Source organism: Aplysia californica, unplaced genomic scaffold (genome assembly GCF_000002075.1).
Source record: "Aplysia californica isolate F4 #8 unplaced genomic scaffold, AplCal3.0 scaffold00470, whole genome shotgun sequence".
NCBI lineage: Eukaryota > Metazoa > Mollusca > Gastropoda > Aplysiida > Aplysiidae > Aplysia > Aplysia californica.
This window is the reverse complement of record NW_004797740.1, coordinates 195,211-211,664: the sequence shown is the minus strand read 5'-3', so window position 1 is coordinate 211,664 and position 16,454 is coordinate 195,211. Positions and strand designations below refer to the sequence as shown.

Below are 16,454 nucleotides of genomic sequence, written 5' to 3'. Positions count from 1 at the left end.
AACGACAGTGCATGCTTCATTTATATATTATATATAATATATACACACACACGCATGTAGGTACATTGAATCCAGTCAACAACATGATGTCAGTGTGGCACTGGGATACTGTGACTTAGGCTTTTCAGTCTGTTCTAACTTATTCATATTTTCCCCTCATCATATTCGCTTATAATATATAAACTATATAAAAATGAATCTAGCTTTGAGCCTGAGGGTAGGCCTAGAACCAGAATATCCACTGTCAAGAACCAGTTGGGGTGTCAAGGTTTATATAATAAACGTGAAAGACAAAAATTATTAATTATGCTCAAAGTAGAGTAATAACATGAATGGCTCAAGTAGACTTATTCAGAGCGAGAGGTGTAAGAACTGCCGGAGGGCAAGATGCAGTGACACTGAAAATCTGCGAATCTTGAACAGAAAGCTAAAATATACAATACATATAATTTACTATCACCTACACAATGAAACGGGAACCCTATAGTAAAAAGAACATGGCTTAGACGGTTTGAGTATGATGGATCCCGATTCTACACAAGGACTGTGCACCAACGCGCCCTTTGCAGAGAGAGATCTACGAGATCTACCAACTTCCATGTTCAGTTTTGTTGTCATCCGGTGTTGCCTTCCACCTCCAGCCCCAGCCCCCCCCCGGCGTGTCTTTTAAAAAAAATCAATAATCCTCCCATTCCCGAGTCCTATACTTCGCAGCGCTCAAACTTTGCATGAACTTTGGTGACCTCAACCATCGCCGATACTCACGATGTGACGAAAACGCACAGCTTCAATGACCGGTCACGATGGCGAGCCCGACAAGAAGCTTGTACAACTTTCTTTTTCTGTTGTTTTTTTCACACAAGTGACAGCACAGGACAAATTATTTATTTTCATGGCGACACAGCGTATGTTATGCAGAGCCTGCATGTTACAAATGTGGCGTTATCAGACTACTATAGGCCCTACCGGCAAATTTCTGGGTGGTAACGAAAGCGAAAGTAGATCTTGATTTTCCCGATCGAGCTCCGGTATCGCACATACTTCCACTTGTTGCCGCCATTACCGCATGTGCGCGTGTAACGTACTCTCAGGCCGGGAAAGGCCGAATAAATATATCACATTCGCGACCGGCAAAAATGAACTCAAGGACGTTATCGGATTTGGTTTTCAAATATATTAGAGTACTTTTATGTATTTCTGCGGGTCTTTCACGGGGCAATTTACAGATTTCTTCAAATTCCCGTTGCATTCCGAATCTCGGCGATTTTTTTCAAATTGTTGGGTAATTCCAGGGGCCGGGGGCTTGGCAGTCACCCTGTACACGTGTTCCTGTCCGATCTGGCAAAATTCAAGGAGTTTTCAAGGAGATTTTTCCTAGAACGCAAATTCAAGGAGTTTTCAAGGAGATTTTTCCTTGAAAGCAAATTCAAGCAGTTTTCAAGGACTTTTACTCTAATCCGTCGCTTATACCCTTTTGGGTGTCGCAGGAAGAAAGAGACGTCTCTCTGTCGCCAGACGGAGAGCTTGGGTCATGGAGATGCCGTGGGTGGTTAATGCTTCCCTGACTCCATCTATCCAGGTACAGGGTTCCTGCCATGAACATCCCATCAAATTCAAGGAGGTTTCAGGGAAGTTTCAAGGAGAAATTTTTAAAATTCAAGGAGATTTGGTAAAAAAAGGCATCGCATTTCACATGTTGTAATTCTTGGCTGATCAATAGTATTTATAATTCTAAAAAATTAGGCAAACCTATCAAACTTTCAACTATAACCTAAAACTGCACAATTTCAGATCTTGCACACTTTTAAGGTCATGATGAAAGAGACTCAATATTATTTAGACAAAGTCACAAAATTATAACTTGTCAGCAGGGCATTAGTCTACGATTCAACATAGATATTTTGAGCAGCAAAAGCTGGAGATAGTACAGCCAGTTTCTTCTTAGGAATGACAAAAAAAAATTTACCCTCTGTTATCTCAAATACCAATGAACTTCTTTTGACTGAGTGGCACTTTTCTCAAGAATAGTCACAAATGTATTCAACAGACCTGACACGGTATCATGCTGAGCTAGAGTGCGAATGATCCTGGTGTGAATCCCTAGTCGGGTAATCCTTGAACTTGGACTGTTCGGGGAGCTTCAAGGCTCTGCGCCTATTTGGCCCAGTCCCATTGAGGATGGACGCTAAATTTAAAAAATCCTGCCTCTGAAATAACCTTTCATTGCTGAAAAGGGGGTGTTAAGTCCGCCCATTTACATAGATCTGACATGAAACATTTTGGGACCCACGCACGTCAGAATGAACACAAAGCAGACCAAGCGTACCTTTATTCTTTCAAACAGCTCCGAGAGGATCCGTAAGGATTCCAACTTTCTCTGTGCAATAAGAAGCCTTCTTTCCTCCAAAGCTATTTTGTATTGCATGCGTTCCTCCTCCTCCTTTTGCTTCTTTTCCAACTTCTTTTGCCGCCGCTTTTCTTCTCTTTCTTTTCTACGGTCTTCTTTTCTCTGGAGTTTTTCTTGGCGCCTTCTCTCTCTCTCCCTTTCCTCTTCTTCTTTCTTCCTCCTTAGAAACAGAAAAATGGTAAAATAGATCAATCATGTACAATTCTGTCAATTCATAAGTGGCGAAAAAAAAGGCTCATAAGAGTTCAGTTTCAAATAATCTTTCTTGAACTTGTCTACAAAAACATGTGAATGGGCAGACAGATGAAGAGGAAAACAACAGTAGGTAATGATCAAGCTGTTGTTTTTTGTTTTAGTAAAAGTTTTACGGCACTTGCAACACAATTAGGCGATATAGGTGCTGAAGATTAAAGGTGTTACAAGAGAGTAACAAACAAAAAAAAAAGGAAAAGAGATAAAGACGACACGTGTTTGACAGGAAAGAAGGAGCACCTGCCAACCCACCACTCGATCTGTTGATTAAGACAAGGTTCTCAGAGAAATGCCTTTAATATTAAAAGTTGGATGCCATGGCGTGTTCTTGGGCAAGGTGCATTGACTCAAAACAGTTAAACAGCTGCATGTGGCTTAGTGAGGTACACAGAAGGGGTTTGACTCTGTTTCCTCCTGATACGCCCGGAAGGAGGGAATGGGTTGAGGCAACCGAATGGTAAATACATTTTTTGAAAATTGTAATCAAAGGCCAAACAATCGTATGTAAATTGAACCCCCCAACAAATTGTTTCAATTCTGCCAAATTTGTAATGATGAGCAGCTCCCCTGATTTCCTGTCTTTTTTCGTTTTCATCTATTTTCATGGTGTTTTCTCGACAGAGAAGTCTTAAAATGAAAAGCCTCCCATTCTCTTGTTTTCCCAGCGGAGATGAGATTTATGACTTAATAATATAGAACATTTATATAGCGCATTTCCAAAAAAGTAGCTCAAAGCGCTGTACACTGGAATTAGTGGAATACCCATTTTCAAAACCTTTCTTACTACTTCCTTCCTTCTCATGCAATATATATTTCCACACACACACACAGACTATTTTCATTCAGACATAGGCACCGAACAACAATAATTAAAAATAACATTAAAAGCTTATGAAGGACAAGCCTGTACGAACAGAAAATGCTCAAGATGTCTTTTGAAGCTATAAAGTGTTCTTGTCTGTCTTAGTTCCATGGGTAATCTGTTCCACATAAATGGACCAAGACATGAGAAAGATCTCTCTCCATATGATTTGTATGATTTTACTGGTATCACAAGTACAGTGTTATCATTTGATGATCTTAGGTATCTCCCAGGCTTATATATACTGATAAGTTCTTGTAGATAAAAAGGAGCAGTTTTATTTACACATTTGAAACACATGACACAGATTTTAAATATTATTCTTTCTTTAACAGGGAGCCAATGCAGTTCTTTTAATAGTGGAGTGACATGGTCTTGTTTTTTTACTTCTTATTATCAGTCTAGCAGCATTGTTTTGAAAGACTTGTAAACGATTTACTTAAAACTCATCTGCCACTAGCTGAATTTGTATCAGAGCAAAGTATGAATAGTCCAGGGTCCCCACCAATTCCTGGATTTTTTTTTCAAGACCCCCAAATTTTTTTCAAGACCCCAATTCAAGGGAAAAATCAGGCCGCTGTGCGTCAAGAATGATCCCCAAAAAGCCCATCTATCAATGATAAAAAGTCAAAATGTCTTTAAATGAATGCAAATGTACATTTTGTAGTATAGTCTTCAAACAATAGATGATTATAATGCTGGATGACTGCCAACCCAGCTTCTCAACTTTCCAAGGGAGGGGCCTCATCTATTTTCCAGGGGCGTGCTACATAACAATGACAGCACATGCTCCATTTATATCTAATATGTACATGTTTGTGAATACACACACACACACGTAGGTTCACTATATCCAGTCAACAACATGTCAGTGTGGCACTGGGATCTTGTGTGACTTTGGTATTTCAGTCTGTTCTTACTTATTTATATTTTCCCCTCATCATATTAGCCTACATAAACTATAGGCCCTATTTAAATTATGAATCCTGTTGTGAGCCTGAGAAAAGACCTAGAACCAGAATATCGATTGTCAATAACCAGTCTGGGTGTCATGATTCATATTATAAATGTGAAGATGAAAACTATTGCTCAAACTCAAAGTAGAGTAATGTTAGTGTAATAACTAGAATGGCTCAAGTAGACCTATTCAGTGTGAGAGGTGTAAGAACTGAGGGAGGGCAAGATACAGTGACACTGAAAATCTGACAATCTTGAACAGAAAGCTAAAATATAGATATAAACAACAATCACCCCATCCAATGAAACGCGAACACTTTATTTCCATAACAAGGCATGATCCGACGGATCCCGATTCCACACAAGGCCTGCACCAACGCTCCCTTTGCAGAGAGCTCTTATAGTAAGCTAGTTCTCAAAATTCTAAATACTAAAAATTTGCTTCCAAGTTAAGTTTTTGACCTCTAGTGTTGCTCCCCCCTCCCCATCCCCTTCCCTGAGTGTATCTTATTTCAAAAAAGCAACCCCCCCCCCCCCGCCCCCAATTCCGAAGTCCTATACTTCAGAGCGCTCAGACCGCCGGTACTCACACTCACAGGTTCATTGACCGGTCACGATGGCGAACGTGACAAGACGCTTGTATGACTTTCTTTTCTTTTTTCACAAGTGACAGCAGAGGACAAATTTTTAATATTGATTTGTTTTCAAGGCCACACAGCGTTCGTAATGCACAACCTGCATCTTACAAATTAATGTTGTGTTATCTATCAGACTATAACCGGAAAATATCTGGGTGGTAAATGAAAGCGAAAGTAGATCTTGATTCTTCCCGATCGAGCCTCGGTGTCAGATACTTCCGCCTGCCGCCGTGATAATGGTTCAATTACGTTTCCTCTTCATGATTCATCATCCATACTGTCAAGATAGCCACACTACTAATATTACACAGGCCCTATCCTTTTCCGACTTACCGACCCATCACAAAATTCCCGAATTTTTCCCTACCTATCTCAAAATTCCCTACTTTTTCCCAATTTCCCGACCTGGTGGGGACCCTGATAGTCTGAAAAACCTATCCAAATCAGAGCGGTGAATAACAGCTTACCTTTCTTCCTCTTTTTTTCTCTCTTCATCTTCCTTCTCTCGCCTTGCTCTCTCTAATCGCTCCATTTCTAGCTTTTCCAGTTTCTCTCTCTCAATCCGCCGTCTGCGGATATTTTTCTCAGACAAATGCTTCGTTTTGTCAAAATCAACCTGCAAAAAAAATGAATCCCAGAACAAGACCATCAGGGAATATATACAAATAGAAGTGAACATCATGTACTCTGAAAAATTAGGAACAATAAAATGTGAGATGTGCTGACAAAATGAGTTACTTCTCACGATCCAAGAATGGAGAGATCGGATGAAAATCGACACTGGGGGTCAGATTTATAGATTTTCAATTGATGCCATTTTGTTCAAGTTTACTGTGTCTTTTACTATTCCAAGCTCACAAATTGTACAAACTTCACCTATCAAGTTGATGTATCAATTTCCATGATGCTCAAATCCGAGAAATTTTGTCAGCACACCTCACAAATGATTAGCAGAATATTGTCAATAAAAAGATCGACGCCTTAGTGTAAGACTCTGCCATACTCTATTTGAAAACTGACATATGATAGAGACTTACACTGAGCAGTTGAGATGTACACTGTGTTCTTTCAATAAGACGCAGACCTGCCAACCATTCCAAGACCAAAAATAGGGAGTTTTCCTCAGATTCCTATCTAAAAATCTGAGTTTGGGCAGAAGAAAACAGGAGTCTCCAGAACCTCAGTAGATTAAGATTAGGTGACTAACCAACTATGGCAAATGAATGTGTATTGCAAATAAACAAATTTTTGAAAAATTATCAGCCGTACTTACTTTGACAATAGCAGTCAGAGCTTTGTCTTCCCCCTTATACAGGAGTTTCATGCCACGGAGGGAATCCATTGCTTTGACAAAGCTGATATAATCCATGTACTGGATGAAACATTCGAAGGTTAGATCTTGGCCAAAAGAAAATGTTTGGATGGAGCTCTTCTTCAAATTGGCACAGACCTGAGGAAAAATTCATGTCAGAAACATTGTGTGCAACTGGCATTTCTTTTTTTTCCCACCTGATTCTCCCCAACATACAAAAAAAGTGCAAACACAGCTTTTCAGGATCCACAAAAGTATGGCAAACTGCACAATTATTTGTAATTATAATAATTTCGGGAAACATTTCTGCTCACTGATTGTGACAGAAAATTACACCAAAAGTATAGATTACTTTACTTTAACACAAAAATATGAGGACAAGATCAAGATATCTTTATTTTCCTTAATTATAATGATACTGGATTGAAAAGCTCTCAAACATTGCTAGATCTAGTATTTCTTGATAATAAGGGAAGTCAAAAGATGTCATCAGGTCTCTAGGACTCCATAGAGTGCCAAAGTGAAAGTAGTTTTTCATTGAAAACAATTTTCGTATTTTGAAAATCTTTATTTCCGGAGAGGAAAACAATAAAACTAAAGCTTCATACAAAAATTATGCTGATTTATTAAATTGTTTAATAAGGAAAAATGCGAAAACCCAATCCCGTCTTCGCTCAATGTGGAAAGAAGCATAGGAGAATATTGTAACAACAGGCAAGTTTGATGGAAAGAGAGGCAGAGGCAGACAGAGGGAAAAGATACTGGACAAGTTGACAACATGGCAGACAGAGGGAAAAGATACTGGACAAGTTGACAACATGGCTGGGAGCAGCAAGAACAACAGACACCATAGCTGCAACGCAAGACAGATGGAAGTGGAGGTCCATGATCTCACACGCCAGTCGGCAAGGCACCGGAAGACGATGATCTGCAAAATCCACTCACTTCCAACACGCACACATACAGAAGCTGTGTAGAAAAATAAAGTTCTCATAAATAAAGAATTTGACAACACTTTTTTCCTACTGTCACACAGAAAACCTTGTAACTTTGTCATCACTTACTTCCTTCCGGTAAGGATCCAGCATAGGTATATCCACACAGCGGATATCTCCAAAACTTTGAAAAACCCGTTTCACCACACTTTCACATGGTTGTAACTCTTTCTCTCCATCCCTGTCAGAACGTCTGTAGGAAAACCAGCGGGTTGGAAGATCTTTGAGGTGGATTGTATCTGGGCGCTCACCTGGGCGCATTTCGTTCATGTTTTTTGCGTCTCGAAAGTAAGAGTCCCAATCGTGGCGGCTTGGGAAGTTTACTTTAGCCTCTGCTGCTCTCACCTTCAGTCATAAGACACAAAATAGGACTGATTTAGTGGAAGCTTCACAAGTCTTTTCCTATCAATTTATTGTTCATTGAAGATTTTCTTCTCATCAATAAAAATTAATTAGGAAAAAAGGGAAGAGAGTGAAAATAATAACCACTAATTCAGCATAATTGTATGACAGAAAAAACGAGCAGGGTGTGTGTGTGTGTGCGTTTTTGTTGTTGTTTTTTTTTGGGGGGGGGGGGGGATTGCTATTCTTATGTGGACTTGTCGTGCTTCTCTTATGTGGACATGGTACAGAGAGAGTCATTAATTGTGGTTTGGGAATAAAAGACACACTGTATGTCATCTGCATAAATCATTTGGGTTCTTTGTACATGTACATTTGTCTTTTACTGCTGTGAATGGCAGCATGCAAAAAAATGGATAAGACCTTTCACTTATTTTATCTTATTGTTGCAACACATAGTCAGGAATTATAAAATCATCTAAATGAAGAGGACTTGGAAACTCAATAAATCTCTTAATCCAGAAAGACCACGACAGAATACATTTCCAAAATGATCATACACATTAAAATAAAAAGAGGCCAAATTCTCTCTCTCAAGACGTTTCTTAGCTCAATAGTAAATAATAATTTTAATAAATACCTTGAGAATGTCAGTGAATCCACTGAGCTTAATGGTCTTGCCATCAAGTTTCAAGATGATGTTGTGAATTTTGCTTTTATTTTCAATTTCCCCTTCCAAACGGATGAATTCCATGGTGCTTTTAAAAATCTTCAAGGTAAGGAATACCTCAGGGCGAACCATGTGTTTGAGCTGAAAGAGAAAAAAAAATCATGTCATTCAATACCAGTATTACCAGCAGGTTAAAAAGTCCTCACAAGTCTGCACATTGTATGTTACATACCTTCAATCACACTATCTAGATCATTTATCGTTTGCTTGATCTTTCTCGTCAGGCCCAACATGGGCTAAATAGGACACAACATCCCAACAAAGGGTGCTGGTAAAAGTTTTGTTCCCTTTCCAGGGAAATTACTTAATTAATAAAGTTATAGTGAAAAAAAGAAACCCCAAACTAGACAAACCTTTTCCATAACCTCCCAGTTTGAGATTGTCTTCCCTGCAGCCTTCAGCTGAGGCAGCTGCACACAGATGTTGACCTTGGCAATTGGTTTCAAGAACAGATTTTGAGGCTCGAAGAGATCAACAGCTTCAGATGTGTCTGTACACACAGTTGTGTTCGCCATTGTTCTTCTTTTTTCTTGTATGCCTTCCCTCAGATAAGATCCTTACACTTCAGTGTATGTCAGCTTGATGTCACTCTCTGAAATTGATGAAAACTATTTCAATATATTCTTCAAGATAGCATTTTTGTCAATAAACAAAATTAAGTGCACAGTTTACTTTATAATTAGGCCGCAATAGCTTTTCTGCAAATCAGCATAACAAATAACATAGATCTACATCTCGAGCTAAGATGGCCACTCCTGGAAAAAGGGGAAAAGATGTCTGAATTATTAAAGCAATTATTATTTTTTTTAAATTCCAGGTATGACAGGGACTAGGTCAAAAGAAAATGGCTATTGACAGAGTGCTAGTTCTCATGCTAGAAATTTTCTTGTTTTCATTTATTTTGGAAGAAAAGGAAATCAAATCATTTCTCATTAACAGGTGCCTCTGAAAGGCCAAGGTGTAGGTCTACAGGTTTTGGGCTGCCTCTACCATCTATGGCATATGCATGGGACAAAGCCAAGGGCTTTAGCTTCCAAATCTGCACACTTTATTTTATTCACATGAAAATTTGGGTAATAAAGTAAGGGTTAAAGTAAAGGTTACCCTCATACATGCATTCATTTAAAACTCAAATCCAGCAAATGTTCATAAAATGTGCAGAGGTGGATGACTGTACTGTAACCAGCAGCAAAGGATAAGAGACAGACTTTCTCCTTTATCCCTTAATTCCACTCCCACGCCCCATACCTGCAATATCATATTCATATGGACCTCTCAAAATTGGAGAACTTCCATAACGAGCGACCACCACGACAAACACACTGTCAATAATAAAGAAGAGACTAAATTATCCCTAACCCTGACCCAACCCCTAACCCTCTATTCTACTGTTTCATAGTGGTCGCTCGTTATAAAATTCCACCGACCCTATATCAGAGGTAAAAAAAATAACACCAAACTATTTTAAGAGTATTGAGAGATTTATTAACCCTCTCAGCATGCATCACGACCAGTGGTCCTGACAACTCATACCCTCTCCCTTCCGTGCGCATCGTTGACGTGAGAATAACCATATTTTAAACTACTGGTGACTACAGTCCACTAGTGCAACATTTATTACTGCCATTGGCTGTGCATTTGACAGTCGGCGACCAGTTCAGAGTTTTTTATCAGTCGTTTTCTGGGATATTGTTCACAGTTTTCAAACTCTGTTCCTTGAACCATCATAATGAGTTGGGTGAAAAGAGGCCAGCCTTCATTTTTTAAAAAAAGAGTGTAAACAACGAATGGTCGGGCCGGTGGCCGGTCCCACACCCCGCTCAGTGTCAGTAGAGAGCCTTTTTTTTTTACTGGAGAGGCGAAAAATGTTTTAACATTATTATTATTATTCATTCCTAACCACATGCGGGCCTAGGTGATTTTATCGCCTGCGAGAGGTCAGGGGGGAGTCCTCGCCCCATGCCCACACTGGGGAGGGAGATATTCTCACCAGGTGGGGGAGGGGTCAGAATAGCGAGACATGGGTCATTCTCACCCGGGCTGAGGTAAGAATCCAAGGTGGCCAAATCATAATGGAAGGACTTCCATAACGAGCGACCAACCCAACAAACACAATAAAGAAGAGGCCTTAACTTTAAAAAACCTGACCTTATTCGTATATATCCGACGGCACTAAAGTGGTGAAAGAGCTGACTTCCGTTAGTGGATGTGACGCGAAACGGGAGTGCTTCTATAAAAATACCAAGAAGAGGCCTAACCCTAACCCCACTCCTAGATCTACCCCTAGCCCTCAATTCTACTCTGTCTTATAGTGGTCGCTCGTTATCGTTACGGAAGTCCTCCCCAAATCATACATTCCTAAGGCCTAAGGTTGAATAGGCAAAAGTAGGCCTAATCCCAATCCCCTGGTCCAGTATTCTTTAGTCTTACCGTGACAGGTCCACACCACAGACACCACAGTCTGCACGGCACGGAAGGACTTCCCTAACGAGCCACCACCCCATCAAACTTTGATTCAAACACTGTGATCTTATACTTTAGCACGTTAAACTCCCAAAGTCTACTAATCCCCGACTCAGACCTTCAAAACTTTGAACTGGGCCTAAAAATATGCAAACTACCGTAATTTTGTCATGGACAGATCGTATAACAGTGGTTTTCAGTCTTCCATCATGATTTTGGAAGCCATTGAGTATAATCTTGATGGAAGGACTTCCGTAACGAGCAACCACCCCATCAAACACAATAAAGAAGAGGCCTAACCCTAACCCTATCCCTAGACCTACCCCTACCCCTCAATTCTGCTCTGTCTCATTGTGGTCGCTCGTTACGGAAGTCCTTCCATCTTGATGACATAGAATTTTGATCCAGATCTGATAGCGGTCGCTCGTTTCGGAAGTCCTCAATTGAAGAATTTAACGTGCTAAAGTATAAGATCACCTCAAGGCCACCTCTATTCTCACCCGGGGTGAGAATAGTGCAGGCGAGTCTTTTGGCTATGGCTATTGTTAGGGGACCGTACGTCCCAATAGCGCTTGGCGCTAGGGGACCGTACGCCCCCATAGTGTTAGGCGCTAGGGGACCGTATGTCCTACCTGCGCTAAGGCGTGGTGTTACGGGACCGTAGGCAGATGTGCATGCATCTGGACTTTGCAAAAATACAGGAGGAAAACGGCCAGTTTAACGAAGCTCCTGACGTAAGGAGTTATTACTAGGAGAATGTTTAAAATGTCTGAATACGATTGTGAGGTATCAAGTGGCCGTGGGTGAACCAAAATTTAAAATTTGCTCACGTCTGCACCCATGTTGTTATGTGTCAATAAAAGAAATCAAAGAGGGGGGGGGGGGAGAAAGAGAGAGAGAGGGGGGGGGGGGAACAGAGAGAGAGAGAGAGAGAGAGAGAGAGAGAGAGAGAGAGAGAGAGAGAGAGAGAGAGAGAGAGAGAGAGAGAGAGAGAGAGAGAGGGGGGGGGGGTGGGACGAGTTGGCGAAGGGAATGTGGGGGCAAACGATAGGGTCGGCAGGGTATAATTATGCTATTAGATCGAGAAGAGATCATTAATCAGGTAACGCCTTGCGTGGAATATGAGTTAAGAGTACACATTAAATTCATAGTATACCAACTTACGCCTATAGTGCTGTAAAAAATGCACGGCGCAACTTATTGTGAAATATCTCCTTACCTATCGAACATAGGCTCCAACTTTTGCACAGTGACTTATAACTTATATCAATTTGTCTTAACAGGTGAATATTGTTTCAAACTCCTGCTCACTGTATTCTAGAAAATTCCTTAATAAGTTCTAATAAAAAATCCCAGTCGATTGTTTCTGCAAATTTTAAAAATTTTACAGCTCCGGCAATATGGCTTTTAAAAGCAAGTCTGTCATTGTTTTCCAATCGCAATAGCATGCATGCTCATTGAACGTATGTTTAGGAGGAAACCTTTAGTGTAAAAAGAATGTGTTCATCATAAAAAACATTTTTGTATGAAGTTTTGCCACTAAAAAGTGTCATTGGCGAGCTATGACATAGGCCATATGCGTATGCAAAATGTGTGCGAGAAGTGCTATGAACAATCACATTTTTCGCGTGATGGAGATTTATAGGCCTAGTATTGTATATAAATTTATGAAGAACATTTTTTTTATCGAGCCTCAATTGTTGTGGAAAAATATGATTCGGTTTTAAGACATTTTTTAATACAAACTGCTGTGCAAAGTATGGGTGACAATGATTCTCCCGTTAAAAGAGATATTTGAGGAAAAGTTGCACCATGAATTTTTGACCGCTCTATAGTTACACGGCACCTGCGCGCAAAAGTAGTCCAGTTATTATTAATGTGGACAGGCGTATAATATTATGTGTAATGCGCTTGCAAATAAACTTTAATTCGTCGGTGCTTAGTTCACAACCCGACGTTCTGTCAAGTCTCTACAATAGTTTGCTCTGCTCTTCATCTACCTTTCCCAAGCTGTCTTTTCCCCCCCTTTCTTTTCATGTTATTGTTATTGTCACTGAATGTGAGTTGATCTTGCGTCTTGCGCGCTATCACAACTGTGTGCGTGCTCAAGCGTGTTCTCTCATGCAAAAGTGAGTAAATTTCCGGCGTTTGTGTAAATTTGTCCATCTCTCTCTCTCTCTCTCACACACACACACACACACAAACACACACTCTCTCTCTCTCTCTCTCTCTCTCTCTTTCCCGCTCTCTCTCTTTCCCTCTCTCTCTCTCTCTCGCTCTCTCTCTCTCTCTCTCGCTCTCTCTCTCTCTTTCTCTCCCTCCCTCTCTTTGATTTCTTTTATTGACACATAACAAACAACGTGGGTGCAGACGTGAACAAATTTCAAATTTTGGTTCACCCACGGCCACTAGATCTAGATATACCTCACAATTGTATTCAGACATTTTAAACATTCTCCTAGTAATAACTCCTTACGTCAGGAGCTTCGTTAAACTGGCCGTTTTCCTCCTGTATTTTTGCAAAGTCCAGATGCATGCACATCTGCCTATGGTCCCGTAACACCACGCCTTAGCGCAGGTAGGACATACAGTCCCCTAGCGCCAAACACTATGGGGGCGTACGGTCCCCTAGCGCCAAGCGCTATTGGGGCGTACGGTCCCCTAACATCAGCCTTTGGCTATTCTCACCCGGTGCGCGTTCATCGTTATAGCTTAGATCTAGGCCAACAAATTTTGCGTTCACCCTAAACCACAGAATTCTACACTGTGATAACAGAAAAATTGTAGAATTCTGTGCCGTGAACAAACATTCCATTACAACTGTAGCCTACTAAAAGCGTACAATTTTGTCTGTGGGCAGTGGAGAGAGAGAGAGAGAGAGAGAGAGAGAGAGAGAGAGAGAGAGAGAGAGAGAGAGAGAGAGAGAGAGAGAGAGAGAGAGAGAGAGGAGTAGCGCGAGAACTTTCGGTCAAAACAAAATGGCGACCCGCGAAGTTCGGCTCGATTCGAAAAGTTAAATAGCCGTAGCATCTTTGTAGACAACCAAATTTATTTACTTTTATGTTTTAACATCATTTTTTAACAAAAGTGGCTATTCTCACCCGCCCGGAACTTCTCGCAAGATCAACTCCTCCCCGCTTCTCTCTCTCTCTGTCTCTTTCTGAATACTGTCTATCGGTGTGGACGATCAAATTGACCAAAACAAAGTTAAAAAATGATGTTAAAACACAAAAGTAAATCAATTTGGTTATCTACAAAGATGCTACGGCTATTTAACTTTTCGAATCGAGCCGAACCAAGCCGAACTACGCGGGTTGCCATTTTGTTTTGCCCGGAAATTCTCGCGCTACTCCTCTCTCTCTTTCTCTCTCTCTCTCCACTGCCCACAGACAAAATTGTACGCATTTAGTAGGCTAGTTGTAATGGAACGTCTGTTCACGGCACAGAATTCTACAATTTTTCTGTGATCACAGAGTAGAATTCTGTGGTTTAGGGTGAACGCAAAATTTGGTGAACGCGCACCGGGTGAGAATAGCCACAAGACTCGCCTGCACTATTCTCACTCCGGGTGAGAATAGAGGTGGCCTTTTTTAACATTGTTTTGGTCAATTTAGATCGTCCACACCGAATAGACAGTATTCAGAAAGAGACAGAGAGAGAGAGAGGGGAGGAGTAGATCTTGCGAGAACTTCAGGGCAAAACAAAATGGCGACCCGCGTCGTTCGGCTCGATTCGAACAGTGAAATAATAGCCATAGCATCTTTGAAGACGATCAAATTAGCTTACTTTTGTGCTATAACGTAATTTTTTCTTGGCTTTTATCAATTTGATCATCCACATCGATAGAAAGTATTTCAAAATGAGGAAAAGCAGGTCTTGTTTCGCACCCGGGGTGAGAGGTAGATCGTTTTTCTATTCTCATAGCCACTTCCTCACCTCAAACTCAAACACAATAAAAAGTCTAAGACAAGAGGCCTAACCCTAACCCAAACCCCTAGCCCTCAATTCTGCTTTGTCTCAAAGTGGTCGCTCGTTACGGAAGTTCTCCCGTCTGCACAAACAGTTTTTCACATTGATTTGAAAGGAAATTAAGATCATGAAATTGAAATATGAAACTCATACTCATGTCATGGAAAGGGATGGAAATGGAAGCAAAACATTACTTCATTAGTCATTAGAGCAGGTTAGGAAAACGCCAAAGTGTATTCATTTCTACTGACCGTAGTTAGTCGCAAAAATCCCCTATCAACACAAGGTGACGTGTTTGTAGAACTGATGATTCCCATCGTCACAACATCATTAGGACGTTCTCATTCAATCGACTTAGAATGCATCCACTGGGGCTTGATCGAGATCTAGTCCAGTGGTTGAGAAACTGAGAGGAACGAACGATAACCCAGTCAATCGATTTCAACTTCCGCATCCGTTTATTCCGTCCTTCGGTTGGGGCGATATTTTATTTAATCTGTTTTTTGTTTTTTCATAATGTAGGCCTAATTGCTTTTTTGTGGTATGGATGCAAATAAGATGCACCAAAGATATTTAATCATAAAGCGGGCAATATACTTGACAGCTCAACCTATTCTACTTTTCGCAAAGCTTAAAAATACTTTGAAAGTTCGTTGAAAGTTTGTTCTCTTTTTTGTTTTCCTACCACTGTTGTAGGTTTTATACACGTAACATTGATAGGCCTATTGATATAATTCCCCAGCTCTTGGTAATACAATGTACTAGATCTAGTAGAAGTCTAACCTGTGACATGGCCTATCCCCATTGACTTGTACCTGTACTATCAATAGTACAAGTTAGCACCATCTTCTACATTTCCTACATTGGAACCCGTTACCCCAAGGACTTAACAAAGAATTTCTTATATTATTATATTCACAACCTCCTTGCATTATCCCCAAAAGCCCCTCCCTCGCACAGCATCATGGCGACTCAAATGTGGCCCTTGCATAGAGCGGTGACCCCAAATGATAGTTCCACACTGGGGGTCCAAGTTCACGTTAACACAAATATGTGTTTTTAAATTTAATTAGGACTGCTTGGGCTGATTGGTTGTTTTTCTTCTGTCTCAGACAGTAGAGAGCAATTGTCACTCCCTCCCCTCATGCATCCCCAACTCAAAAGTATTTTGAGAATTTACGAGAACAAACATCACCCCCCCCCTCCCTATCCAGGAATAAAAAAGCAATATGTTAGCAGTACTCGAAAAAGTTAAACTGAGGTCGAATTAATTTGGAAGGTTCAAAACGTGAATATGTGTGTAAATTGCTCACGGGTTTCACTGAGTGTGTACGTGTGCACAGATGCCTATCAGTAAGCATGCTTGTTTTTATTTGTGACATAGTTATTGATCTTCTGGAGTAATTTCTTGTATCTATTTTGATATTCAAGTACAAAATAAATGATTGATCAATCTCAATTAGTATTTTCTTTCTTTCTCTCCCTCCTTCCCTCCCTCCCTTTCTCTCTCTCTCTCTCTCTCTCTCT

At 40.5% G+C, this 16,454-nt stretch overlaps 1 protein-coding gene across 1 annotated transcript in view; it reads right to left on the bottom strand.

Annotated features, from left to right (window-relative positions):
- LOC101854890 (zinc finger CCCH domain-containing protein 13) overlaps positions 1–15,338 on the bottom strand; it is a 28,146-nt gene extending 12,808 nt beyond the window's left edge. Inside the window, exons 1-7 of the mRNA XM_005105436.3 lie at positions 15,179–15,338; positions 8,849–9,087; positions 8,406–8,576; positions 7,493–7,768; positions 6,390–6,566; positions 5,584–5,732; positions 2,327–2,567 (exon numbers count right to left, since the gene is read on the bottom strand). Of these exons, the coding sequence (XP_005105493.1) occupies positions 2,327–2,567; positions 5,584–5,732; positions 6,390–6,566; positions 7,493–7,768; positions 8,406–8,576; positions 8,849–9,010 (1,176 nt within the window). The 5' untranslated portion in view covers positions 9,011–9,087; positions 15,179–15,338. The remainder of the gene's footprint in view (positions 1–2,326; positions 2,568–5,583; positions 5,733–6,389; positions 6,567–7,492; positions 7,769–8,405; positions 8,577–8,848; positions 9,088–15,178) is intronic.
- Between the last annotated feature and the right edge of the window lie 1,116 nt (positions 15,339–16,454).